We start from the raw sequence: 27,683 nt of genomic DNA on the forward strand, positions 1-27,683 counted from the left end.
AATCGGTAGAATAAAAACGTCGTTTTGAGCAAGTGTGTTGAAAACATAATTAAAGATGGGGCATTTTTTATGAAAAGGGACCTTATTGTCGATGGCGCTTACGTCGCACAGCGTCGCGCGGCATTGTATTTCTATCGGAGCATCGTTTATAATGGCGTAAGCGCCATCGACAATAAGGTCCCTTTTTATAGAAAATACCACAAATATCCATTTGTTTGCAGGTTAACGGGGTCCGAGTTACCCGTAGAGGTGGAGAGCGGCGCCACCACACGCTGCACGCTCGGCGGCAAGCCTCGCGCGCTGCAGCTGCCCGCTGTCTCCCCCTCCACCCCCACCACCACCACCACCACCACCCCCGCCCCCTTCACGCACGCACACAATGTTATCACCTACCATCCTGCGTCTGCAAGAGCATGAACACAGCTACCGAGGGGTGTAAGTTTCTAACCCATATTACTTACTATTATGTTAGGTAACAATAAACGAAGCAGATTTCAAACTTAATTAATTAAAGATGAGCGAAGCAAAAACCCAACCCTGGGGAAGTCGCGCGCGCCGACCCCGCTCCGCCCCGTATCCGTCCCGCACCGGAACGTTGCAACTTCCCACTTAAAATACCATCAGTAATGAACAAATCAATGTGAAATTAAAGTCTAATATTTGTATGCCGACATTTGAATTTAAAAAAAACCATCCCCGAGAAAATTTTGTACCACCCAAGGGGATAATTGCGAAAACAAAATATCTCGTACTCATATACAGAATTAAAATAGTAGATTGTGTTACAAGGGGCAAGGGAAATTTACGGCGATTGTTTCAAGTGTGTTACGCCCAAGGTGGAAATAATTTTGCTACCATGTGACACATACTGCTTTTCACATCACCTATGAGGTAATTATGATGTTGCTACAAAATTATGTGCAAAAAAATGTGAAAATAGTGTCCTAGAACAGGAAAAGTGTTACTTTGATCCCTCCTAGCAGGGAAGAAAAGTGCCACTTTGATCCCTCCTAGCAGGGAAGAAAAGTGCCACTTTGATCCCTCCTAGCAGGGAAGAAAAGTACCACTTTGATCCCTCATAGCAGGGAAGAAAAGTGCCACTTTGATCCCTCCTAGCAGGGAAGAATAAACCCTTTTTCAAATTGGTGGTGTGAAAAGGGTATAATTATATACTGGCAGTTGCGAGCGGTTATTTCGGCTCCATAATTTTTTTACGTAAATATGCCGAATGAAAGCATTTTATTTAATGCTGTCAGTTTTTTTTCTGATTTTGGATATCGATTGGTCTATTATATTTTCGTTTTTTCCGGTACGTGGTTTAAAAAAAAATATGTTGGTCGTATTATAAGCCACAGTGATAATAATATGCATTGTAAAGTAATTTATAAGTACCAATAATTTATTCGAGTGATAATAATAATATTAATCTGCTACCTTTTTGACGGTTTCTTAATTTTAAGCCGTCCTGGGGCTTTTCACGTATTTAATAATAACTCGTAACATGACAAACGATAAACAAATTTTATGGATTATGTTATGAAATTACAAAATGTATTTCAAGATACGGCCCCTTGGGGCTAGCACAACTACCGGGTCCACAATAAATCTGTCTTTCTGTTGAACCCTTTGACCGCCAAAGACGTCAAATAACGTCACGCGCATACAAGTGAAAAAAAAACACACTAAAACGTGACGTAATGGAATGGACATTTTGGGACATCTTTTTTTAATGGCAGAATGGAGAATGCTGTCGATTCGGAGTAGAATGAGCCCAAAAATGTCCAGATTTGAAAGAATCTGGTTTTCAATATTTATTTTAGAAAAATGTCCTAATGTTGAGACAAATATTTCGCGCGAACAGTTGTGCTAACTCTTTTTTAAATAATTTTGTTATGAATTTAATTATGATTTTACTGTTAAATGGCCTTTTATGAGAACAATGATAACCGATGAGTTAATGAAAGGCAATTATATTTTTGGATGTTTTTATTGGTTTAATTGTAATTATTTTCTTTATAAGTAAGTCATTGCTTAGTTATATTTAATATTATGTAAATAGCTTATTTACTGTTTTAAGGCAAGAACGCCTGCTTACAGGAAACGCACAATAAACCAGGAATTATTCTTCCCTTTGACCGCCACAGAAAGGTTTCAGTATACAGGGTGACCTTAGCCATTGGACAAACCCTGAAATGCCACGTAGGGTTACTTCTCAGGAATGCTCTAAAGAGATTTTTTTTTCAAACAAACTTATTTCCAATAATTGACAACAAAACGAAACATACTGTATTAATCATTGCCAGTGCTTTTGACAATGTGTTTGAAAATATGCGGCAATGATGACATTTGTCAAAAGTCAGAATCTTATTAGTGTCATAAATAAAAAAGAATCAAAAAGGTCCAAGAAGATTTCATACTATTTATGACCTCAGGAGCTACTAACACATACAGGCTGCTCCAAAGTTAAAAATCGTAATTTGTTAATGTCTTCGTAACCGCTACACCGGTTGTTATGATACTTTGTATACTGGTTCTAAATACCCTAATGCATATGTACATTTCGGCTGTGTCCAATGGCTAGGGACTTGATACGTTCTTAAAAATTTTATTATTGTACGTTATATAAAATAAACTAAAATAAACGCGGCGGTCAAACTGTTAACAACGACAACCTAGTCTTATATTACTTAATTATTGTTTTTGACCAGAAATTTTCAAAAAGTTACATTTAAGAGTAAAGAAAAATATGTGCCATTTTCAACCAAAAGGGTACTTATTGTCGCTTGTCAATATGGCGCTATTTCCATATAGCTTCAATTAGAAATCAACCTTATCAACAAGCGACAATGTGGTACCTTTTGGTTGAAAACGTCACATATTATGATTTATGTATATTTCCATACAGAGTGAGAGTAACTGATTTTGAGTGTAAGGTTTTTCAGCTTGTCAAATGTTACCTGGAAGGATTTTTTTGTTACAATTGATACTAAGTATATCCCAGATACTAAACTAAACATCCGAGTGGCCAATTTACTAACCAATCACCTTTCGTATCAATTTGGTACAAAAATTTTGCCAATTATTGGGTCTCAAACTATTTTGGTATCTGAGATATAACTATAACACGTTAATCACTGGTCACTGGTCAATATAAGGAATATTGCGCGAAACTCTGCGCAGAGGGCGCCACTACCAAAATCTGAGGGTCTATCGCGAAACAAGAAAATCGAAATTTCATTATCTAATATCTCTGTCACTTGCATATTTGAGCGATAGAGAGGCAGATAGCGAAATTTCGGATTCGCGTTACCCGGTAGGTCCCCTGTAAACAAACCGCCTTGATGCATCAATGTCATATTTTATTATCTCTGAAAAACACTGATTTAAACTTTCACGATTTTTACTCATTATTATTTACAACGACGGGACTTAATCGCGTAAAATAAGTATTAAACCCACCTCCGACGTTTCGAGGACGGCGTTGTCCCCGTGGTCTCGGAGAAGACTGGCTAAAGTTGACATCAACATCTTCTAGGCGCGCGAGTTTTTCGAACTACCCGCACTTGGTCTTGTTTATCAAGGTCTTGTGCGTCAAGTGCGGGTAGTTCGAAAAACTCGCGCGCCTAGAAGATGTTGATGTCAACTTTAGCCAGTCTTCTCCGAGACCACGGGGACAACGCCGTCCTCGAAACGTCGGAGGTGGGTTTAATACTTATCTCTGAAAACTTGTCAAAAACCTGTTAAAGGTACAGTATGTATAAGTTACTCTATGGTTTACTAAAAAGGCTAGTGCTGCACTCTGGTGGCAGAACATTGCAGTAATATTCCCTATTGATACTAAGTATATCCCAGATATTAAATTAAACATCCGAGTTGCCAATTTACTAATCAATCACCTTTTGTATCAATTTGGTACAGTCGCCATCAGATATATCGGAGCGGCCGAGGTGCTCACAAATATCTGAACACGCCTCTATTGTCATGGCGCTAGGTGCGTGTCCAGATATTTTTGAGTCCCTCGGCCGCTCCGATATGTCTGATGGCGACTGTACTACAATTTTGCCAATTGGGTCAATCAAACTATTTTAGTATCTGAGACATGGAGACTATATAAAGGAGCCAAATCTCTATGTATGAAAAGTGTCCATCAAAAAACAGTAATTAGGCGGCGCCACTATACACCGAAATACTACCAAAAACAACCTACGTAATTTGGTCGGGTTATTTGTTGGTTCATGTTATACTCATGTCCCAGAGCCTAACTAGCGCCACCGGAGAGATTAGGCACTATTATTTAAAGCTGAAAGCGGTCACTTTTGCAACAATTCTGCCATAAGAGATTGGCATCCTTTCTATACCATCCATAATCTGAGATATAATTATAACACGTTTAACTCGAGATTACTGGTCACTGGTCAGTATGGGTCGATATATATGTATATACGAGAATAATTCGGATGTGCCTTCATGTGGTGCCATGAGTTTAATGTATTCAATACAGTCTTTTACCTGATGCGTGTTTGTTTATTTAACTATTCCTATTTACTATTTTACCTTTAGGTACAGAATTAGAATAAGAAGTCTAAGGAAAAAACGTGCCACGAAAATCAAGAAAATTTGATTCTCAAACAGATGGTGCCACTACCTTTGGCCTACTCTCGGATAGATGGCGTTAACGGTTTCGTATGTTATTTAACAATTTTAACGCATATCAGTGAAAGACCATGGGTTAAAATCATATAAAAATAATTAATCCAAATAAAAAAAAAACATTTATCCATATATAAATACATTTTATGGTATTTTTATACATCTTCATTTTTAGTTTTAATCGTGTGTCGATAGATGGCAGTGAATTTACTGTGGCTACAAAATTTACTATGACAGTACCGCTCTATCCTATTATATCCTCTTTGGAATAAGTAATAGTACTACCGTAGAGAAAAGAAACTTCCTACAAAACCGAAGTTTGATAGCGGTTCATGGTCGAATCATGCTATCTCTTTCTAATATATGGCACTATCCCTTTTGGCTATTTAGGGTTGTCAAAATTCAAGTAATTATTTTATCTGTGGTCGTGCACGCAAAGGGACGTCAAGTTGTGCCAACCCTAATAATTCCTCGGAGCAATGCTGAGCCGAATGGAGCCGAGTTTGCCCGAAGCGAGGAGTTTCGCACCCCTGCTTTATGTAGAGAACGCCTCATGGCATTAAGCGCCACTTGCACTATCCCACTAACCCGGGGTTAACCGGTTAACATGGAGTTACCATGGTCACCATTACAATTTGACACTGGGTTAACGGTTAACCCCGGGTTAGTGGCTGGTACAAGTGGCCATGTATGTATGTATGTTTTTCTTTTGTGCAATAAAGTGTAAATACATAAATAGTAGTACATTATGATACAAGTGTGCTAAGTTGGTCATTACACACGAGGCGATATTGTGCGCGCGAGCTGTAAGCGAGCGCGCAATAAGAAAGCCGATGTGTGTAATGACCAATGCACACGCGTTTCATACGACGTTTTTTAACACACTTGCGAGAAAAAAAGAAACTTTCATATTAATCAAATTTTAATAGTTTTTACAGTTAGTATTGTGTGTTTCATCTGTCATACTCGTACTGCCGGCCGCCCCTCGCACGCCCCGGCCGCGCACTGCGCAAGGCGGTCGGGCGCGCCAGTGCCCGCTAGTCCGACCAATTAAAGAAGGCTCCCTTTCCATGCATATTATTAGCAATGAGTTAGCTTCTTAACTCAGTCGGATAATATAATGAAAAAGCACGAGAGGAATAATACACTGAAAGAGCGCGCGTGTTTAATATCTAGGATTATGAGCCAAAAATCGGTGGAATAAAAACGTCGTTTTGAGCAAGTGTGTTGTAAAGTCTGTTCTGAGCATCCTTGCGCTAGTATGATGGTTTTCTTGGCGTTAATGGAAATGGAAAAGAGGTCACAAGCTCTTGAAATTTTTTCCATGATGGTCTGCAGCTGAGACTGACTGAGCGACGAAAAATTGCGTGATATGTTACAGATTAGTTTATTAGGATGCTAACTAATTAACACAAGAACATAACATAATTAACAGTAATAACGAAGCCTACGAAGTGATTATCGAACGAAATGGCAAATGGATATCGCCAGGGTAATGAAACTTAGGAAGGAATTCGTATTAATGAGCACTTCAGAGAGAACACTCGACCTTTGTTTAATAAAATAAATAAAATAATAATGATTCAGCCTCTATACGGTTTACCTACTTTTCGCCGAAAATTGTATTGCAGAATTTCACTTGGCAACCAACTTTCCGCCAAAGTTTCATTTGGCCGAATTTCATTTCGCAACTTTACATAATCCAACCTAACCTAACCCAACCTAGTACGTCATTTTCATTTCCCAACTATGGGGTTGGGAAATGAAATGGTTGCGAAGTAGGGTTATGCCAACGATTGGTTTGTCAAATGAAACTTTGGCGAAAAGTTGGTTGCCAAGTGAAATTCGGCGAATTAAATTTCGCCAAAAAGGGAGTACACCCTTTTAACCCTTTACTCTGGTTTTTAGTTTTGATCAAAAAGTAAAGTAAGTATATAGTTTTGATCGTAATAAGTAACAAAGTGGATATAGTGGTAGAGCGGTACTGTCATAGTAAATTTTGTAACCGCTGTAAATTCACTGCCATCTATCGACATACTTTAAAACTAAAAATGAAGATTTATAAAAATACGTTAAAATGTATTTAAATATGGATAAATGATTTTTTTATTTGCATTAATTATTTTTATATGATTTTGACCCATGTTCTTTCACTGATATGCGTTAAAATTGTTAAATAACAAACGAAACCGTCAACGCCATCTATACGACAGTTGGCCAAAGCTAGTAGCGCCCTCTAAACGAGAATCAAATCTTCTTGATTTTCGAGGCACGTTTTTTCCTTAGACTTTATCCATCTATTACGGAGTTATATCTAACTTTGTAAGTAATAACCTACACCTAAAATACCTACGTAATATCGTGTAATTTGTGCGCAATATGGTTTTAAGTTTATTTTTGCCACGAGCACGCCATTCAACCCTCAGGGGAGGTTCTTTTATTTCAGAAAATATTCATAAGTACAAGGGCGTGTAATAAAGACTTTATGAATATTACGCAAATCCATGACATGAAATAAATTGCCAGTTGTAAAGTTGAAATGATTGCTTTACATCTCACGGAAACAACACAGTAGGTACTAAATAATGTAAGAATGACAGCATCAGAACATAATCATAAAAAACCGAGTCGGACTCGCGTACCGAGGTTTCCGTACTTTTAAGTATTTGTTGTAGCGGCAACAGAAATACATCATCTGTGAAAATTTCAACTGTCTAGCTATCACGGTTCATAATATCAAGATGTTTGTTAATATTCATTATAATGTTTTACACTAATTTATCTTCATAACTTCCACTAGATCCACAATCAGTTTTAATAGTTTGCCAGTCCTCGCGCCCGATTTCAAGCCCCGTTGTTATACCTCCATATGGAATGCCAAATTGCCCTCTTTTAACACAGACACGAAGACTAATCGAACACGGATTCTTAGACGGTCCAATTATCATTTAAATGTTTTGTCTATAAATAACTACCCATTTACACAGTCAGATAATCCTTTGGGTAGACCTGTGAAGAAGGGGTAGTAATTTTTTCTTCTGCCCTCCTCCGGGCGGAAAGTGTCAACTTTCGGCTCGCTGTGCTAATCGAAGTTGCCGCTTTCCGACGAACAAAAAAATGCAGTCGTGTTCATTAATCAATTCCCACTCGTTATTGTTTACCGCCCTTAATACACAATGTATTTATTCTCTTAATGTTGCGATGTCTATAGGAAAGACGTGAATGAGTTAACCATACTACTGTAAAATGTATTGTAAATATGACCCATTTTACCTAAGCTGAGGAGATGAAGCTGAATAGCTTCGCTCGCAAATGAAACGAACACGTAGCTTGAGCAAAGCACGCTTTTTTGAGCTGATGAAGTGAAAAGAAAGACAATATCGTTAGAAATATTCCGTCCTGGCAAAAAGTAATATTGCCGTCCGGAGCAACATTCCCACATTAGTGCTAAAAGCGTCGAAATACAAAATATCTTTATTCAGGAGTAAAAATACATATATATATACATTTTTGTATACTCAAATCTTTCTTCAACTACTATGGTGTTTCTCGTGTCCGTCAACTTCGCTCTACTGGTAACCTTTCTTTGTCCATACCATCTCACCGCACAGGTTTCATGTCCTATTCTTTCTCTATTCAGGCAGCTCGCCTTTGGAATAGTCTCCCTGTTAAAATTAGACAGTGTCCGAATAGATTTGCATTTAAAAAATCCTTACGTGAGTACTTTGCTGGCAGAAAGATGAATTCTTAGTGTGTGTGTTGCACCGCCTACTAATTCTCTGCTTTGCCCGAAGGTTGACTGGTAGAGAATGCCTCATAGCATTAAGTCCGCCTTTTGTACGATTGTATTTTCTTTTGTGCAATAAAGATTAAATAAATAAATATACAACTATATAGTGACCTTATAGTCACTAGGCGCAGCACAGTTAAGTGACCAACCGACGTCCCTAAGTCGTTAGAATTAGGTCTACAATTATAAATAATAAATATTATAGGACATTCTTACACAGATTGACTTAGTCCCACAGTAAGCTCAAGAAGGCTTGTGTTGTGGGTACTTAGACAACGATATATATAATATACAAATACATAAATACATAGAAAACACCCAAGACTCAGGAACAAATATCTGTGCTCATCACACAAATAAATGCCCTTACCGGGATTTGAACCCAGGACCATCGGCTTCACAGGCAGGGTCACTACCCACTAGGCCAGACCGGTCGTCGAATTGGTCAGTTAACTGCACTGTCCAGTAAAGATAACAATAAAATAATATAGGTACTTATTACATTTTATTAATAAAGTAAGCTACGAAAGGCAAAACAATAACCGTTTGTAATTAAATGTTGGGTGCTTTGAACTCGTGTGTAGAAATATTATTAAATTAATCCAATTTCACGTTCCTTTTTCAGCTATTTGGCTGCTACAGATAAAGTAGAAAACGGAAAACAGCAAAATCAGGAGATTTGATTTTGTTTAGCTAGTATTTTCCTCGCGTTGGTGTGGTGAAAATTTTTGTGTCTCACTCGGTGGCATTTGTTTAACCCTTGTGCCTTGAAACCCTAGCAACGCTCAAGGTTCCACTTTTCGGACTCGCTGTGCTCGTGGTTCAATTTTGGAATATTTTGCTTGCTCGGGTATCGGGCCCGAGCAGTTAAGCTACAACTTTGCCCCCTTATAAAATTAGCCTTTGCTGCTTAAACATGGAGTGTTAATTTTTACTTGCGTATCTAGAACTTAAGTTAATGATGACTGATGACTTTAGATACGTATACCTATTTAATATTAATTGCTTGGTGTAATTAAGACACAAAGCTAATTGTTTTTAGGGTTCCGTACCTCAAAAGGAAAAAACGGAACCCTTATAGGATCACTCGTGCGTCTGTCTGTCTGTCTGTCTGTCTGTCCGTCTGTCTGTCTGTCCGTCTGTCACAGCCTATTTTCTCCGAAACTACTGGACCAATTAAGTTGAAATTTGGTACACATATGTAAGTTTGTGACCCAAAGATGGAAATGTAACGTAAACATATTAATTTTAAACACGGGGGCCACTTTTGGGGGGTAAATGAGAAAATTAAAAAATAAAGTTTGTCAAACTATATCGTATTACATATCAAAATAAAAGAGCTCTTGGTGAGAATCTCAAATATATTTTTTTTATAATTTTAAAGTAAATAGTTTAGAAGTTATTCAAGAAAATAGGCAAAAAATTACCATTCCCCCCCTTTATCTCCGAAACTACTGGATCTAAAATTTTGAAAAAAAAATACACAAAATAGATCACCGGAAAACCTATTAGAAATGTGCAGTCAAGCGTGAGTCGGACTTAATTACTTAGTTTTTGATCCGACCCCTACGGGTTTTTTAAAGACATTTCACATAAAAGATACATTGTTTAAATTGTGTAATGTACGGAACCCTTGGAACGCGAGTCCGACTCCAGTCCAGTTTTTTGGGTAAAGGTTTGTTTTGAAAAGGTTAATCGAGACTTCGTAATTCGCACTTGGGGGTTAGCGACCTGAAGACACATATCAAAAGAAAGAATAAATTATGATTGTGTTAAATATTAAATAAATAAATAATAGGGCCATTGCGCTAGTTTTCGTCCACTTGACGAAGTTTAAATATAAACCTACATTGCTGCACAAATTTGGACTTATTGCAATCCTTAATGTCTCAATAATATATCTATCTACATTAAAAATATATTTCGCAAGTAGCAAATTAAAAATGAAATATATTATTTGCTAATCCGTCAAGTGGACCAAAACTAGAGCATGTTTCTTTTTAGTCAGTCTTAGTGCCGGTTGCACCATCCGCACTTGACAGACTGATTAACGTCACCCGGCGCGCCGCGGCGGTTTACTATGAAACTTTCCATACAATAAAATTTAGCGAACTCTTTAACGATGACAAGCAGTTTGGTGCAACCGACCCTTATTCTGCTAAATGTAATTGTGACCATTATTTTCGTCCATCTAATGTAATTCTGATTAGTTCTATTGTAATTGTAAGTAGTTAATTTGAATTATATTTTACTGATTTCCTAATGTAAATATTAGAATCTCAAAATTGTCGACATTAATTTTTATGTGAATTTGAATAATTTTAATTTATTATGATTTTTGTAATCAATTTTTATTATGTAATTGACAGTCTATCTATCTATCATGGACAGAAACTAGCGCAATGACCCTATGTCGGCGTGTAAATCAAAGTAAAATGGAAAGTAGACCGCTTCTTAAGAAGGCTTCAGAGTAGATAAAAACCAAAATAGTAGCACCAAAGATAGATATAACTCCGTAATAGATGGATACAGTCTAAGGAAAAAACGTGACTCGAAAATCAAGAAAATTTGACTCTCGATCTGAGTGCGCTACTAGCTTTGGCCTACTGTCGTATAGATGGCGTTGACGGTTTCGTTTGTTATTTAACAATTTTAACGCATATCAGTGAAAGAACATGGGTCAAAATCATAAAAATAATTAATGCAAATAAAAAAAAAATCATTTATCCATATTTAAATACATTTTATCGTATTTTTATAAATCTTCATTTTTAGTTTTAAAGTGTGTCGATAGATGGCAGTGAATTTACTGTGGTTATAAAATTTACTATGACAGTACCAGTCATAGTAAATTTTGTAACCCCAGTAAATTCACTGCCATCTGTCGTCACACTTTAAAACTAAAATTAAAGATTTGTAGAAATACGATAAAATGTATTTAAAAATAGATGAATGATTTTTTTATTTGCATTAATTATTTTGATGATTTTGACCCATGTTCTTTCACTGATATGCGTTAAAATTGTTAAATAACAAACGAAACCGTCAACGCCATCTATACGACTGTAGGCCAAAACTAGTAGCGCCCTCTGAACGAGAATCAAATTTTCTTGATTTTCGAGGCACGTTTTTTCCTTAGACTGTATCCATCTATTACGGAGTTATATCTATCTTTGGTAGCACTAAGCGGTTTGATCGGTGGTCGTTTTTCTCCCACGGCTAACTGGCTTTTACCGACTATCACCATAAAATAGCTAACCCTTGAACACAGCATAGACATAGTATATACAAGTAGCAAAGATAGATATCAAGTAGTTATAGACGCGCCACCGAGCGACCGGGGGTAAGAGAAACAATATTCATATAAAATTTAGGCAGCATAGGATTTTTTATCTTTCACTCTTATAAATTTCGGTATTTCGCCATCGCCTCCTACCTATGATGCCACCCGATCGCTGATAAGGACAAAGCATATGCACTATTTTCTCTTTCCTCTTATAGGAATCGCAATAAGACTATCTTTCTCTATCAAAGAGTGTCAGGCCCACACACACAGACTACTTAGACATTGCATTATGAAGCACTAGCTACTGTCCGCGACTTCGTCTGCGATGCATAACTATTTATATATCCTTCTTCCATATCATAGTGTATATGATACAGTTGTTATCATTTTATTTATCTTTCTTCTTAAGTTAGGATTTTAATAATATGTATATAAAAGTAACAAAACACTTACAAAACAATACAAAATACATATAAACACATTATAAAAACCTAACATAGGGTGCCGCCAGCAGCGAGGCAGGGCCCAAGCTGACTTATTATAGGTATTATTGTAAAATTAAATAAAAAGCTCTTTATTTACATACAAGATATATACAGTGGTACCACGTAAACGAAATTAATAACTAGCTTAAATCTAAAATAGGCCCTTGAGGCATTGTACCAAGGATGCTGGCGGTATTTCCTCGCTGTATCGCAATGCTGATACGTTGTGCGAGGAAGCCGCCAGCTCTTCGATCAAATTAAATTGTATGAATTCTTAATGATTGCGATTTAATTTTTAATGATTTATTTCAAATTGTGTACCTATTTTAATTTGCATGCCACTAAAACTCCTGTCACGGTCGCCATGTGGTAAGTATGGGACTCGGAGAAGTGAAACACACGTGCTTGCTCGTGAGCGTCTATAATGTAACTAACTCAACGTACATCGACAACTTATATCTATATCTTATATTACTATTACGCACACCTCATGGTGAATTATGTTGATCTATGTTGTTTTATGTCCATCATATTGTGCCTGACCATAAATCTAGCAAATAAAAACATTTAACTTTATGTCAAATTATTTGCTTTTGCAACAGTGTATTCCAAGATACGGACGCGTACCGGAAGACGAACTGCCGGTAGGCCTCCAACGAGATGGAGCGACGACCTGGTGAAGGTCGCGGGAATTCGGTGGTTGCGAGCGGCACAGGATCGGTCGGAGTGGCGAGCCTTGGGGGAGGCCTATGTCCAGCAGTGGACGTCTATCGGCTGACATGATGATGATGATTCCAAGATACACAGATGCCTTTGGGGTGACGTAAAGCGACATCTATCGAAAGACGATTACATCTTTCCCAACGGCGTATATACATAAGGAAAGGAATGGAAAAATTTGCGAGGTTCTGGTAGGCTTCCGGCTTTCCGGTTATTGGTTAAGAGCAACGCATGGAGTTGGACGACTGTGTACCGTGAGTGTCTGAAGTATTGTGAGACGATCGATGATAGGCCTTACACAGTCGGTGTATAATACTATGTTATGTGATGAGGATATAATAAGATAGAGCGGTACTGTCATAGTAAATTTTGTAACCACTTTAAATTCACTGCCATCTATCGACATACTTTAAAACTAAAAATGAAGATTTATAAAAATAGGTTAATATGTCTTTAAATATGGATAAATGATTTTTTTATTTGTATTAATTATTTTTATATGATTTTGACCCATGTTCTTTCACTGATATGCGTTAAAATCATAAATAACAAACGAAACCGTCAACGCCCTCTATACGAGAGTAGGCCAAAGCTAGTGGCGTCATCTGATCGAGAATCAAATTTTCGTGATTTTCGAGGCACGTTTTTTCCTTAGACTGTATCCATCTATTACGGAGTTATATCTATCTTTGTACATAAGGGAAGGAATAGAAAGATTTGCGAGGTTCTGGTAGGCTTCCGGCTTTCCGGTTATTGGTTAAGAGCAACGCACGGATTGCAGAGGTTGCGGGTTCAAGTCCTGCCGGAAGCGTAAATTTTTCAATTTGTTCCTGTGATATAAAAAATACATGCTCCGTCTGGTAGTCTCGGTAGTCTGCAGCCTTGGACTTGCAACTTGACATTCAGCTGAGTGGCTGGACTTGGTTTATAGCGCAGTCAATGTCTGATAGTAAAGTTGCTTTTCATTGAGGACAGTTAAGATAATGCTCAGACACGTGCTGGCTGATTGTGACGTAAAAGGACACGTAGTTAGGTGTATCGAAAACGGTTTAAAGTCGTTATACAACTGATGTTACACGTTTATTTATTTAAACTTTATTGCACAATTAAAATACGTACAAATGGCGGACTTAATGCCTCAAGGCATTCTCTACCAGTCAACCATAGGGCAAAATAGAAATTCTCGAATGTGGGTGCAGTGTGAAAAATAATTAGGAAAACACGTTCGCGGACGCTCAGTCACACCAGTGGCACACCTAAATTGTGTATGGAGATTTTGGGACTGTTATAGCATTCCCGTCACTAAAAGCATATCAATTAAATATATTCATTAAAACACAATCAAAAACTTGAAGAAATTGTAAGAAAAACATTAATTACGATATTACAAAGAATCCATCAAAATAGCGATCAAGATCAAGCATTTATTCATAAAACATAGTATTTTACATACACAATCGCGCGAAATTCGCTTAAATTGCACGTGTCCACTCCCAGACTTACCTGCTGGGCTACTAAGGAGAATCCCATACAAAGGTTAATGCTATAGCATGCGCGTCACGAAAAGGGGGGCACAATTGGAGACGTCACAGCATAATTTTTAACTGCGATAAAGCTATGTAATATGACAGTATGCCTTCTGTGACATTTATTCAACCAAAAGCGTCACTTTTGAGATTGACAGATTAGTATAATATCGGAAACAAATCGAATAACTAAAACTCGAATTTACCTCTGTAAGGTTAGTGCATGCGTCATAATTATATCACTTGTTGTTTACTGTGAAATCATTCGTCGCGGCGTAGACGTGCTACGAGCCTACGACAACCGTAGCCCGTCTACGAGGCTACGACCATCTCGTAAATTGAGTTATCGACGAAGTGGTCACTTCTCGAATTCTCTAGTGTCTTTATGCGTTTATCGGCTTCATAGGCAGAGTCACTACCCACTAGGCCAGACAGGTTGGCATTGGCTTTAGCACTAGTTGTTACAGAACCCTCTGTCATCTGCCATTCCAACCCAGAGGACAAAACTAGTCCACATTGGGATTGGTCTAGTTTCCACGCGATGTTTTCCTTCAGCGAAAAGCGACTGGTAAATAATAAATTAAATTTCGCACCTACGTAAGTTCCGTAGGGTCAAGGCGGGAACAGAGGCTCAGCTCGAACAGTGGCTTACTCACACAAGAGAGGCTATTTGCTTTCCTGCTTATACAGCAGAAACATTCAGTAACCGAACAAATTCAAATGGATGAGCAATTTTAACATACGACGGTGAATGATTTATTAAAATTTTTACGTATCACCCTGTATGTGTATTATTATAATTCTGTCCCACGCTTTATCTATACCTGAATAAAATCTATACTTTATATCTTCTATTTGGAGCGACAACAAAATTGTTATCCAATTTCAAGTTGATGAATAAATTTACTTTTTATGTTTTAAAAGCCCCAACATTGTGTAGGTACTAAGTTTTATTTACTTAGCTAAGTGATTAACTGCCTCCTAGCCTAGTCGGTAGTCACCTGAGGCTAGAGGTCCTGGGTTCGAATCCCAGTGAAGTACTATAAGAAACAAGAAATATTAGGTGAGTATAGAATTCAAATAAATTATGGTACCTACCAATTCATACAAAATTCAATACATTTATTTTGGATCGGACATTTATTTCGGACGATCAATAATAATGTCATTAATAATATCCTCGATCCTTGCATTTTATACCGATTTTCATATACTTCATTTGATTTCATTCTAACCACTACTTTAAATTAGCGTTATTGTTTCTTATATACCTGACATGCCTGCATTACCTGATTCTAGCTCGCGTGGGTCAAATTGAACTTGCAAGATTTGACCCTTACAAACATGTTACATACATATTACATACATACTTACATAGGTACATTACAAGTTAATAAAAAACTTGTAAAAAAAACCGAGTCGGACTCGCGCACCGAGGGTTCCGTACTTTTTAGTATTTGTTGTTATAGCGGCAACAGAAATACATCTGTGAAAATTTTAACTGTCTAGCTATCACGGTTCATGAGATACAGCCTGGTGACAGACAGACGGACAGACGGCCAGACGGACAGCGGAGTCTTAGTAATAGGGTCCCGTTTTTACCCTTTGGGTACGGAACCCTAAAAATTGACAATCGGGGGAAATAATTCGTTTATAAGCGTATTTTGGTATAATTGTAGGGAATGGTGTATTAACTACTCGTATTTCTTTCGCAGCCTAAACTTTTCAATCCTCTAGATTCCACTATTCTTAGGAAGTGAATAGTTCCATAATGGAAGTGAAATAACTTATATTTAGCGGTGGAAATTCACGTGCAGATATAAGGGAGGGCCGCAGCGCGCGGCGGCAGTCGGGTGTGTGTCGGGCGCGAGTGTGCCGCGCTGCCGCGAGACGTGAACACGCAGGTAAGTTCTTACACTTCTTACGAACTTTGCAAACATTTTGCGGTCTTCGAATTTAAACATTTCAGTGTGATAATAGGTATGATGTTAAATATTATGAAATGATTTTGTAATTTGTTAATATAGGATCTAGAAATGGCTCTAAGAATTCTCTTCATATCAAAACAAGATCAGAATCGGTCTTCTGGCCAAATGTGCGCTAAAACTGTTATAAATATATAATTTTAATAGCTTTTCAAATTAATACTATCTTCTTAGAAACTAAACTCATGGACAAATTTAGAGGAATGTAAAAAGTAATCATCACACCAGCTGGTAAGCTGGTAAGGTTTACATTTGGTGGTACATACATAGTGGGATTCACATGGACCCTGGTAGGGCACAGCAATAGTCTTAAATCTAAAGTAATCTATGAATGTAGGTAATCATTATATAAATTATGTCTTATAACAATGGTTAAGAGATTGTTATTTAAAATTATATTGCAACAAATTTATTAATGTCTTGGAGTTTTTTTTTTATACTACTTCGGTGGCAAACAAGCATACGGCCCGCCTGATGTTAAGCAGTCTCCATAGCCTATGTACGCCTGCAACTCCAGAGGAGTTACATGCGCGTTGCCGACCCTAACACTCCTCTCCCTCGAGCTCTGGCAACCTTACTCACCGGCAGGAACACAACACTATTAGTAGGGTCTAGTGTTATTTGGCTGCGGTTTTCTGTAAGGTGGAGGTACCTCCCCAGTTGGGCTCTGCTCTAGATCTGGAATGACATCCACTGTCCTGTGCCCTACCACACAAAGCGAGATGTCATTCACAGTGCCCATACCTCTCTTTTGGACGTAGTTTAAGGATACCCGGGTCCTGTATTTATTGATATTATTGATAATAAAATTTAACATTGAAAATGTAGGGTATATAATATTAGTTTATTTAATTGTTCAAAAACTGATAAGAAAGTTTAATTTTATCCACTAAACATTAAATAATTTAACGATTTAGACACTTCACCACCCACACATGTCAGAGTTAGGTCAATACAGGATCATTTCAATGTATTTAAGTAATCTAGTATCCAGTGATATTTATATTGTTGATAAAACATCTGGGCGACCGAGTGCTGATTTGAATAAATTTAAAATTCCGTTATAGGTTATTATGTTGGAAACCATTTATTTTTATTCCAGGTTGTTTTTTAGGGTTCCGTACCTAAAGGGTAAAAACGGGACCGTATTACTAAGACTCCGCTGTCCGTTTGTCCGTCTGTCTGTCTGTCACCAGGTTGTATCTCATGAACCGTGATAGCTAGACAGTTGAAATATTCACAGATGATGTATTTCTGTTGCCGCTATAACAACAAATACTAAAAAGTACGGAACCCTCGGTGCGCGAGTCCGACTCGCACTTGGCCGGTTTTTTTAAATGACACAGTCACATCGCATCCGATACATACGCATTATATAGTTTTTTTTTTATACCACGACGGTGGCAAACAAGCATACGGCCCGCCTGATGGTAAGCAGTCACCGTAGCCTATGGACGCCTGCAACACCAGAGATATTACATGCGCGTTGCCGACCCTTTAAAAACCTGTACACTCCTTTTTTGAAGAACCCCATCTTAGTGATTATATGGGCGATATTAACATGCATCATAAACTTTATGAAACAATTAGCGTAAGGAATACATAGACCATGCTGCGTCATTCTATTGTGACAATTTTTTTGTGTATTCAAGTGGCTACAATAGGCGCTAATGGGTTAATATGGTAAATTAGTGTTGCTACTGGCTATGGGGTCTCACCCAAAAGAATTCAAGTAAGTATTTTTTTGAACTAGATGTCTGTTTCATAAATAAACCTAAATGAATGTCCAAGAATATTTATCTACCAGATCTAAATCAATATTACATCTGTGAGTTATCGCGTTCTGTGAGTTAAATTAGTGGAGGAAACACGAGAGATATTAGAAATGAAAGTTATCCTTATATTTGTCGTTGATTACTTATAGTTGTTGTTGTTTCATTATTGTTTGACACAGTTATCACTAATAAGTTACTTAGTTTTAGGCATGAAGCACTATAGCTCGTACCTATTCCGAAATAAATAAATAGAATAGGTACATCTAGGAAAACTGTGTCATAATATAGCTACACTTTCTTAAACTAATTACATCTAGTCTGATATATTTAGTTTAGCTGGCCCTTCAGTCTAGAAAAAGGCTGCAAATCAAAAAATGTAGACGCGAAGGGTTGTCCCATAGAAAACTTTAATTCCGCGCCTTTTTCTAGGTACTGCCAAAGTGGGTTTGCGAGAGTACACATGTGTATTGATTCAAAATGGATTAAAATATAAATCAAAGGATGGCCCTTTTAGATCTTGTTGTTGACGAATCCATTTAAAACCAAAGTTCCATTGCTAATCGTTAAAAAATGATGCTTGTGAAGTAAAGCACCTAGAAATGTCACTTTCATCCCGCGTCGTAGATAAACAATTAGCCTTTTTCAGCAGCGGTATCATGGTCGCATTTTTATCACCTGTCATGTCATGCGTCACTTTCGCACTTACGTGCATGTTAGAACGTGACAGGCATGATGACAAATGATAAAGAGCCGACCATCTTAGCCCTACAGAAGACGACAAATGAGAAATGAATATGGAATAGCGAAATGTAATAGTGTGGTGCTAAATGAAATGGTTTTCTTTTAATATTTCTTGCACTATTATTTGTTTCAATATTGGACGCAATTGCGAAGAGCGCTATACTCGTAAATATTGTCTTGAAATACGTTTTGATCAACTGTTATCATATAGAGGAGCGAAAATAAGCAGCAGTTATTAGCATTTATAACTTGAGTCTTATCTTAGTTACACAGAATTTCTATTTTGTGTGCAAATCTATTTTTATTTAAGAATTTTAGATGAGAAAATAAACTGTTCGTGTACTTATAACATATTTCATGAATATTTTAACCTGAAATTACTTTTGTAATTTTGCATGTTGTCTTAAGGCGGTGCCCTCTGTGGGAATATCGCGTACAAATGGTGTTTATCTATGGAAATGGATGGATAATTTATACACAAGGGAAGATACAAAATGGCTTTACGCAGTTATTATACTTACTTACTTTATTATACTGTGATGTGAATCCGCACGTCGCTCCAGTGTGAAAGCGAGGCAGCGAGATAGCAATGTGAATTAAAATGTGATATACCTATTGGCTTTTTAAGTATATAAATTTAATATATTTCCAGCCAGATGAGTTGTTATATATATTACCTACATATTTTTCAAGCAGCTTGGGTACGGTGACGGATATCATCTCAATACAATTTACAACCTTCCCAAGTACCAGTGACGTCAGCGACGTCATAATGACGTCATTAATTTCAATGGCTATAACGATTTATGTACGCGTGGTGAGTGGCTAGGTGGTTACACGATTTTATCATTTTTATCGCTTTTCCACGTTTCGCTTTGAAATAATTAAATTTATAGGAAACCAGTTAGGTCATCTTGCGTGGGAAGATCTCCACAAACAAAAGTAATCCTGATCTTTTCGTCACGAGCTATTAAACTAAAGGGGATGATCTTAAAGGAGATCTTTACCGTCAAGGGCAAACTGTCGACTTTTCTCGTAAAGTGGCATTACTGACGACCGTTTAATTTAGTGTGTAACAAGGGCAAATAAAAGGCATTACTAAAGTTAACTCGAGGTATCTACAATTTATTAAATGAATATGTTTTTTTTCCTGCTTTGTGTTTTACAGTATGAAAATCGATCTCATACTATTGTCACCGTGACAAGATACGAAATGTTACACTACTGATATTAAATTCATTGTCCGTGCGTAAGGATTGTATTATAGAATTTTAATTTGTTCCGTCAATATGGTATTCTTTTTATTAATTTTTGTGGGACGTGGGACTCAACAAACTGCCGGATGAAAAATGATGATCCATCGTTTTAAATCGGTCACAGCGCATCCCACACCGCGTACACGGGCTCGCTAAATGAACGTATCATATTCCGGTTACATTAATTACAACGGAGTTTTACAATTTACATACGTGTGTTGTAATTAGTAATGGAATGAAATATCTGGGTAGTAAGGATTACCGCTTAATCCATATTTATTACAATGCTTAGGTAGATAAATAAGCCTGTTAAATATATTATATGTAGACCAGGATCTCTAGAACTGTGTCGTATGCATAATTTTATTATTGCCAATTTTTATTTTTTTATGATATCATCCTATATGCCTTATGGCATTAAGTCCGCCTTTTGTACTGTAAGGTTTTCTCCTTTTGTGCAATAAAGATTAAATATGTAAATAAATAAAATAGGAGGCAAACGAACAGACGGATCACCTGATGGTAAGCGATTACCGCCGCCCATGGATACCCGCAACACCAGAGGGGTTGTAAGTGCGTTGCTGGCATTTAAGATGGGAGTACGCTCTTTTCTTAAAGGTCGTATCGGTCCGGAAATACCGCAGGCGACAGTTCATTAGACCGCAGATTGTCCGTCCTTAATCGTCAGACACCAAAAAACTGGTAAAAGAAACTACCAAACTATAGTCTGGGTGTCTGGCGACCTACGAGCTAGATCTCTGTTTTTTGATAATAAATTATACAATTGTTTGACTTCTGATAATTGTAAGTAAGTAGTTATACTCCTAGGCCAGTTATATTTATACTAGGAATCGCTTAAATCGCAAACTAACGGCTAGTTCTGATTTTTTTAAACATATGTTTTAGAACACCAACACTTGCAGCACTCGAGAAACCGTAAAATTAATAGATTTTAAATGTTTACAATGTATGTATATATAAACTTTATTATGTTAAATAATACAAAATATATAAAACAATATCATAAAAAGAAGGGGAATCTAATGTTCTATGATGGGTATTCCACAACCGTCTTCAATGTTTACAATAACAAATGCAACATTTTACGGTCCATATTCACGTGTTTGAGATAATAATTTATGCGTAGGAAATTGGGTATTAAATGTTACGTAAAGCAAAATTAACGTAAAACCGTCCTGTTCAATTAAAAACCTCATTTATCGATCACGATATTGCAAATATGAATATGTAATATTGCAATATCCGATCCTATGAAACTTTGGGACACAATTAAAAACTGAAAAAAGTGATAATGTGTGAAAGTAATTATAACATTTATTAATAGGATGTTACGGGTTATTTTAAAATAGGTACAAGTTATTTAAAGCATACGACGTATTTTTAAATTACGATCATAATTTAAGTTTTTTTATTTATAATTTTAGTTGTAGTTTTATTGAGTTTTTAATGTTAATTTATAATTTTTACTTTAAGGCTTTGTATTTTTTTATTATTTGTTATTGCAATAAAATTATATTGCATTTAAGTCTTCTTGAGCCTTGAGATCGATTGTATTAATTAATTTTAACTTACAATGCAATGCAAAATGCAATGTACAAACGCCAAACAGCATTCAACTATAAATATAAGGAGCTAAGCAGAGATTCTAATATTTAAAAAAAAAACGGAGGGAATGTATGTCAGAAGAGCAACTGTAGATAACCATTTCTTAAAAAAATCGATTGGGTTTCGCTATACTGCACATTCTTCTGCAATCTGCATACATTTTTTTTTGTCGAGTCTACATATCACTCACTTTTGCTCATTTTTTGCTCTGTATAGAATGTATTTAGAATAGATTTCATTCATCCATGGTAAACTACATTTCATACAAACTTATTACAAAGAAAAATTATATTTAAAACATAAAGTATATTCCTAGTTTACCACGAAATGGTCCCGCCTAAGCGCTGACTTTAGGGTTAGCATTATGCTAACTTTAGCGCTGACTTTAGGGTTAGCATTATGCTAACTTTAGCGCTGACTTTAGGGTCAGCATTATGCTAACTTTAGCGCTGACTTTAGGGTTAGCATTATGCTAACCCTAAAGTCAGCGCTGGTCTTCCGGTCTTTCTTTCAGTCGGTTTCTATTTCACTTATCTTATACCTGATAAAATAAACGACGAAGTGGAATTCTCTGCAGTTGTATTTCTGATTTCTGTATCTGTTACCTACTGTATAATGCCATACGATTAAATAAATAAATACCGAACGGTATTCGGTAGTTCGGTACCCATAAGTCTGCACTAACGACGTCCGTCAGCAGTCAGCACTAATGGTCGCAGATACCATCTGCGCCTGCCTCATGACGTCTAGGGGTCATGACCTATGTATTATTTGCGTCCGTATAGGAAAATGCTAAAAATAACTTGTTTTTTATTAGGTAATTAAACACTTTTCACACTTTGTGCGATCTTGATAAAAAAGTGGTCGACCCAGTACAAGATACAAGACATTTATTGGTAAAAGTTAATGTTTTACAGGTCAGAAACACTGGTTGTACATATAGTAGATGTATCGTGCGTTCAAGTCCCACTGGGACCACTGTGCCAGTGGTTAGTATTGGGTGTATTTCATTCGCCAACAACGGCAACAACATACCATCACAATGTAGATTCTAAATGTATTTCTTTATTGGAACAAATTAAATAAAAATATAGTAAACAAGTTTGGGAACAAACCAAATTATTTTATTAAATATATTGATTTGTATTTTTTTTTAAGTAGTCACAACACTACTATATTTAAATTAAAAACTGTAATAGATGTAGATAAAAGGAATATAGTAACAAAACTTTTATAAACTAAACGTAACTAAAATATACTATGTAGATTCTTATAAATTAATGTATATAATTTGTACTGTAATCATGTTGTGAAAAAAAAAAACTGTCGCAGTTTGGCGAAATTTTGTAATAGTTATGTGTTTTTTTAGGGTTCCGTACCCAAAGGGTAAAAACGGGACCCTATTACTAAGACTCCGCTGTCCGTCTGTCACCAGGCTGTATCTCATGAACCGTGATAGCTAGACAGTTGAAATTTTCACAGATGATATATTTCTGTTGCCGCTATAACAACAAATACTAAAAAGTACGGAACCCTCGGTGCGCGATTCCGACTCGCACTTGGCCGTTTTTTTTTAGTAATAATGATATGTAAAATGAATAAATAAATACAGAAAAACACGTCTTACATTTTACTTCCATCCGACATCCGATATCGGATTAGCAGTGTGAAAACGCTCTTAAGTGTGGGTTTCAGTTTGGTAGTAATAGGTAAAAAAGTACTAGGGGAGTTATCACACTTATCACGTTCATTGAAATCATCGTTCATCGAATAGCGTTAATTTATACTCAGAGAAATAGAAAAACATCTTTAAAATAACCTATAAGTATTTAGAATGTCCTACCTAAACAATTATACATACAATGTTTTTTCTACGACATCGAAATAAGTTGTAAAAATTGTTATACAGGTAATTTATAAAAAATAAGTTCATAAAATAAAACCCTGTACTGAAAAATCGCACTGAAAAGTACGATACAAGAAATTATTCTCTCCTTACTTCATTTATTCACACAACATGATCCATAAATTGTTAGTACTTTAACTACAGGGTGGGCCAGTAATAAATGCATTAAAAAAAATTATCAATTTTTATGTTTTTAAATAAAAATTATAATTAGAATTTGGGATAAAGAAATAAATTTTACGTTTTAAATTAAATTAAATTAAATAATTATTTATTTCAGAAATTCAATTTCCATAAAAAAATTAAGTCATCAAGATGTCGTCCGTAGCGGTTGCGGCACTCTTCCAGTCTTGCTTGTAAATTTTGAAAGACTTTCGTTAGAAGTTGCGGAGATATTGATTGGATTTCTTGACGAATATTCTCCTTTAATTCTGCTGTGGTTGTCGGATTATTGGAGTACACTTTACTCTTCAAGTAACCCCACAAAAAGAAGTCTGCCGAAGTTAAGTCAGGGCTCCTGGGAGGCCAAGCAATGTCACCTCGCCTCGATATCAATTTTTGAGGAAACATTTCACGCAAAACTTCCAGGGTCACGTTACTTGTATGGCAGGTGGCCCCGTCTTGCTGAAACCATGTGTTGTTGTTGTAACCATACGATTCGTGAAGTTTCGGAGCCAGGAAATCTCTTAACACGAAAGTCTTGTTAAGTCTTTCAAAATTTACAAGCAAGACTGGAAGAGTGCCGCAACCGCTACGGACGACATCTTGATGATTTAATTTTTAAAACGTAAAATTTATTTCTTTATCCCAAATTATAATTATAATTTTTATTTAAAAACATAAAAATTGATTATTTATTAATATTTTTTTAAATGTATATATCACTGGCCCACCCTGTACTTACAATATATGTGTCGTTCTCAAGTAAAAAGTACCACATTGTCGCTTACCATAAGGGTGAAATTTGCTTGATTACGAATAACCTGTCAGAGCGTCCTTGTGGTAAGCGACAATTAACTAGCGACAGAGAAAACATCCATAACTTAGAAACAACTGTGATAATTACAAATAAATTCCCTTATCACTTTTCGAACCCGGCTCCTCCTGTTTCGTTAAGCAACCATAATCACTTCTTATTAACCGCCTCAGTTAACCGGTAGGCATTTAGGTAACAAATGAAATGACCTATTTAAATAAATTTGAGAATCTGTCCCAAAAAGTTCTACCTAAGTAGGGAAAATTATTTCAGTCTTTGCAGTGTTAAGATATTGTACATCTAAGGCCCGTCATGTCGCGACCTTTGGATATGCACAAAGAGTTATATCTATCTTTGATTTGCATAGTGAATCAGTTGTGGAGCTTCCGATTTAATTATAATCCGTGTTTAGAAAGGTGCAGATATTGACAAGGCTGTATTTCCTCAAACCTATGCTCATCTATATTTAATAGGATGTCCTTAATTCGACGACATGCTTAAAAAACGCCCAAATCACAAGTGCATTATCAGATCAGAACCAAATTAACATGGAATCACCTTGGAAGTGTTCAAGTGACTCCTTTCAAGCAAAAAAAGAATACAATACAATACAAATCCTCTTTATTGCACAAGCTCAATAAAACCTTTACAGAGAGACACACATAATACATGAAGACAGATGTACTCAAATCGAAACACGGATCTCGGAATAATCGGTGAATATACATAAAAATACAAGCCACAACCGAATACAGAAATCTCCTTGGAAAGCAATATATCTCTCTCGTATTTGCGCTTTTTGAGGGACTCGGCCGCCTCCGCTGCGGCTTTGTGTGTGTAGTAACCCCAACTGCCTAGTTTATTGTATGTTTAACTTAGCCCCAATTGTTTCAGAAATGATGTGCCACAGCCGACTGGGCGCCGTATGGGTGTTGCTGGCAACCGCTGCCGCCGTCGAACTGTACGAGCTGGCACCAGAATTTGACAATGACCTCATGTACCAGGTAAGGGTTAGAAACTTATCTAAGGTATAAGGTTATTAACTCATTACATACCAACAACTTCACCAAACTCAAGTTACAAATGAGCAATAGTTATTTGTGCAACAAGAGAGGAAAGTTGGTTTTTCTTGCGAGTTTTTATTTTGAGTCCCGAGAAAGCGAAAGGTTCTATAATTGAATCACGAGCGAAGCGAGTGATTCTAAGTTAGACTCTTGAGCGTAGCGAGAGACTTAAAAACACGAGATGTAAAATAACTTTGCTCTCGTGTTGCCCACATCATTTTTCACCTCAGTAGTGAGAACATTATTAAAGGTTAAAATGTATTTCCAATTACACAGAATAATACAGGGAAACAAAAAAAAATATAATAAAAGTATGACGTGGCAGTTCATGGCCTTCACTAAATTAAAATGCTACTTTGTTTCACTCCCTGGAGTGAGGAAAGTAGGCTTGTTCGAGCTGCTGAAGTGAAAAAGTAATTATAACTCTTTCCGAAGTAGAAGCTGCTTGGATTAATAATATTAATATAGGTTTATATTCCGATAAGTATTATCGTCATTTTCGTTTCAGGACGTCAACGACATAGACAAGGGGCCGCTTAGACACCTACACGCGGACGACACGGAGACGACACGACTCAACGACCTGCTGCTGTTCAGGCTGATCAAGCATCGGCGAGGGTTACGGACCGAGCACAGGTTTGTAGTAGGACACCAACGACATAGACACGGGGCCACTCAGACACTTACACGCGGACGACACGGAGACGACACGATTCAACGACCTGTGAAACATTTAAAACAGAGGAGACCCGTGTAAATAAATAATATTACATTATATGTGGTATTTTCTATAAAAAGGGACCTTATTGTCGATGGCGCTTACGACATTATAAACGATGCTCCGATATAAAGACAATGCCGCGCGACGCTGTGCGGCGTAAGCGCCATCGACAATAAGGTCCCTTTTCATAGAAAATGCCCCATATAATCAGATATCTGTTTCAGAATGCATAAAGACGCGCCGACGGGAGAGATCCCAATGTTGGCTGGCTCGAACATGGCGAAGAGATTCTTCTCAGGCTTGAGATCGCAACAGCGGTGGAAATCTAAGAAGGGGAAGGTTATAGGTAAGAGTTAAGGCCTATTTTTCCCGTAGCTTGGGCACGGTGATAACTGTCATCTCCATAGATGACACTCACCGTATCTAAGATATATTATGTGAAAAAACCGGCCAAGAGCGCGTCGCCCCCTCTCTCCAAGGGTTCCGTATCCGTACATTACGCAATTTAAACAATGTATTTTTTATGTGGAACGTGAGTGAAATGTCTTTAAAAAAACCGTATGGGTCGATCAAAAACTAAGTAATTAAGTCCGACTCACGCTTGACTGCACATTTCTTATAGGTTTTCCTGTAATCTATAGGTATAGATCTATTTTGTGTATTTTTTTTTCAAAATTTTAGATCCAGTAGTTTCGGAGATAAAGGGGGGAATGGTCGTTTTTGCCTATTTTCTTGAATAACTTCTAAACTGTTTATTCTAAAATTATAAAAAAAAATTGAGATTCTCACAATGAGCTCTTTCATTTGATATGTAACACGGTATAGTTTGATTTGACGGTATTTTTTAATTTTCTCATTTGCCCCCCAAAAGTGGCTCCCATATTTAAAATTAATTTGTTTACGTTACATGTCCGTCTTTGGGTCACAAACTTACATATGTGTACCAAATTTCAACTTAATTGGTCCGGTAGTTTCGGAGAAAATAGGCTGTGACGGACGGACAGACAGACAGACGCACGAGTGATCCTATAAGGGTTCCTTCTTTTTCTTTTGAGGTACGGAACCCTCTAAAATTACGTCAATATTTTTTTTACAGGATCGCAAATGGTGTGCTACTTCAAGCTGTGTGCGTTCAGAAATCCCACATAAGACTACCCCATGACACCGATTATATAT

General features: G+C 36.8%; 2 protein-coding genes across 2 annotated transcripts in view; both read left to right on the top strand.

The window, feature by feature from the left end:
- Positions 1–3,445, top strand: part of LOC134745958 (unconventional myosin ID) — an 86,457-nt gene extending 83,012 nt beyond the window's left edge. The window contains exon 18 of the mRNA XM_063680107.1: positions 222–3,445. Coding sequence (XP_063536177.1) covers positions 222–417 — 196 coding nt within the window. The 3' untranslated portion in view covers positions 418–3,445. The remainder of the gene's footprint in view (positions 1–221) is intronic.
- Positions 337–27,683, top strand: LOC134745954 (uncharacterized). The gene is made up of 5 exons (XM_063680099.1): positions 337–435; positions 25,617–25,726; positions 26,295–26,422; positions 26,732–26,853; positions 27,604–27,683. Exons 2-5 carry the CDS (start codon positions 25,619–25,621, stop codon positions 27,654–27,656), a joined length of 411 nt encoding a protein of 136 aa, XP_063536169.1. The 5' UTR covers positions 337–435; positions 25,617–25,618; the 3' UTR covers positions 27,657–27,683.

Source organism: Cydia strobilella, chromosome 12, assembly GCF_947568885.1.
Source record: "Cydia strobilella chromosome 12, ilCydStro3.1, whole genome shotgun sequence".
In the NCBI taxonomy this organism is placed as follows: domain Eukaryota; kingdom Metazoa; phylum Arthropoda; class Insecta; order Lepidoptera; family Tortricidae; genus Cydia; species Cydia strobilella.

What these genes read in the sequence shown, in the direction of transcription:
- LOC134745954 (XM_063680099.1), top strand. Translation starts at nt 25,619, where the DNA reads ATGATGTGCCACAGCCGACTGGGCGCCGTATGGGTGTTGCTGGCAACC. An exon ending in GGGTTACGGACCGAGCACAG is followed by an intron (nt 26,423 to 26,731) that starts GTTTGTAGTAGG and finishes TATCTGTTTCAG; the next exon opens with AATGCATAAAGACGCGCCGA. An exon ending in TAAGAAGGGGAAGGTTATAG is followed by an intron (nt 26,854 to 27,603) that starts GTAAGAGTTAAG and finishes TTTTTTTTACAG; the next exon opens with GATCGCAAATGGTGTGCTAC.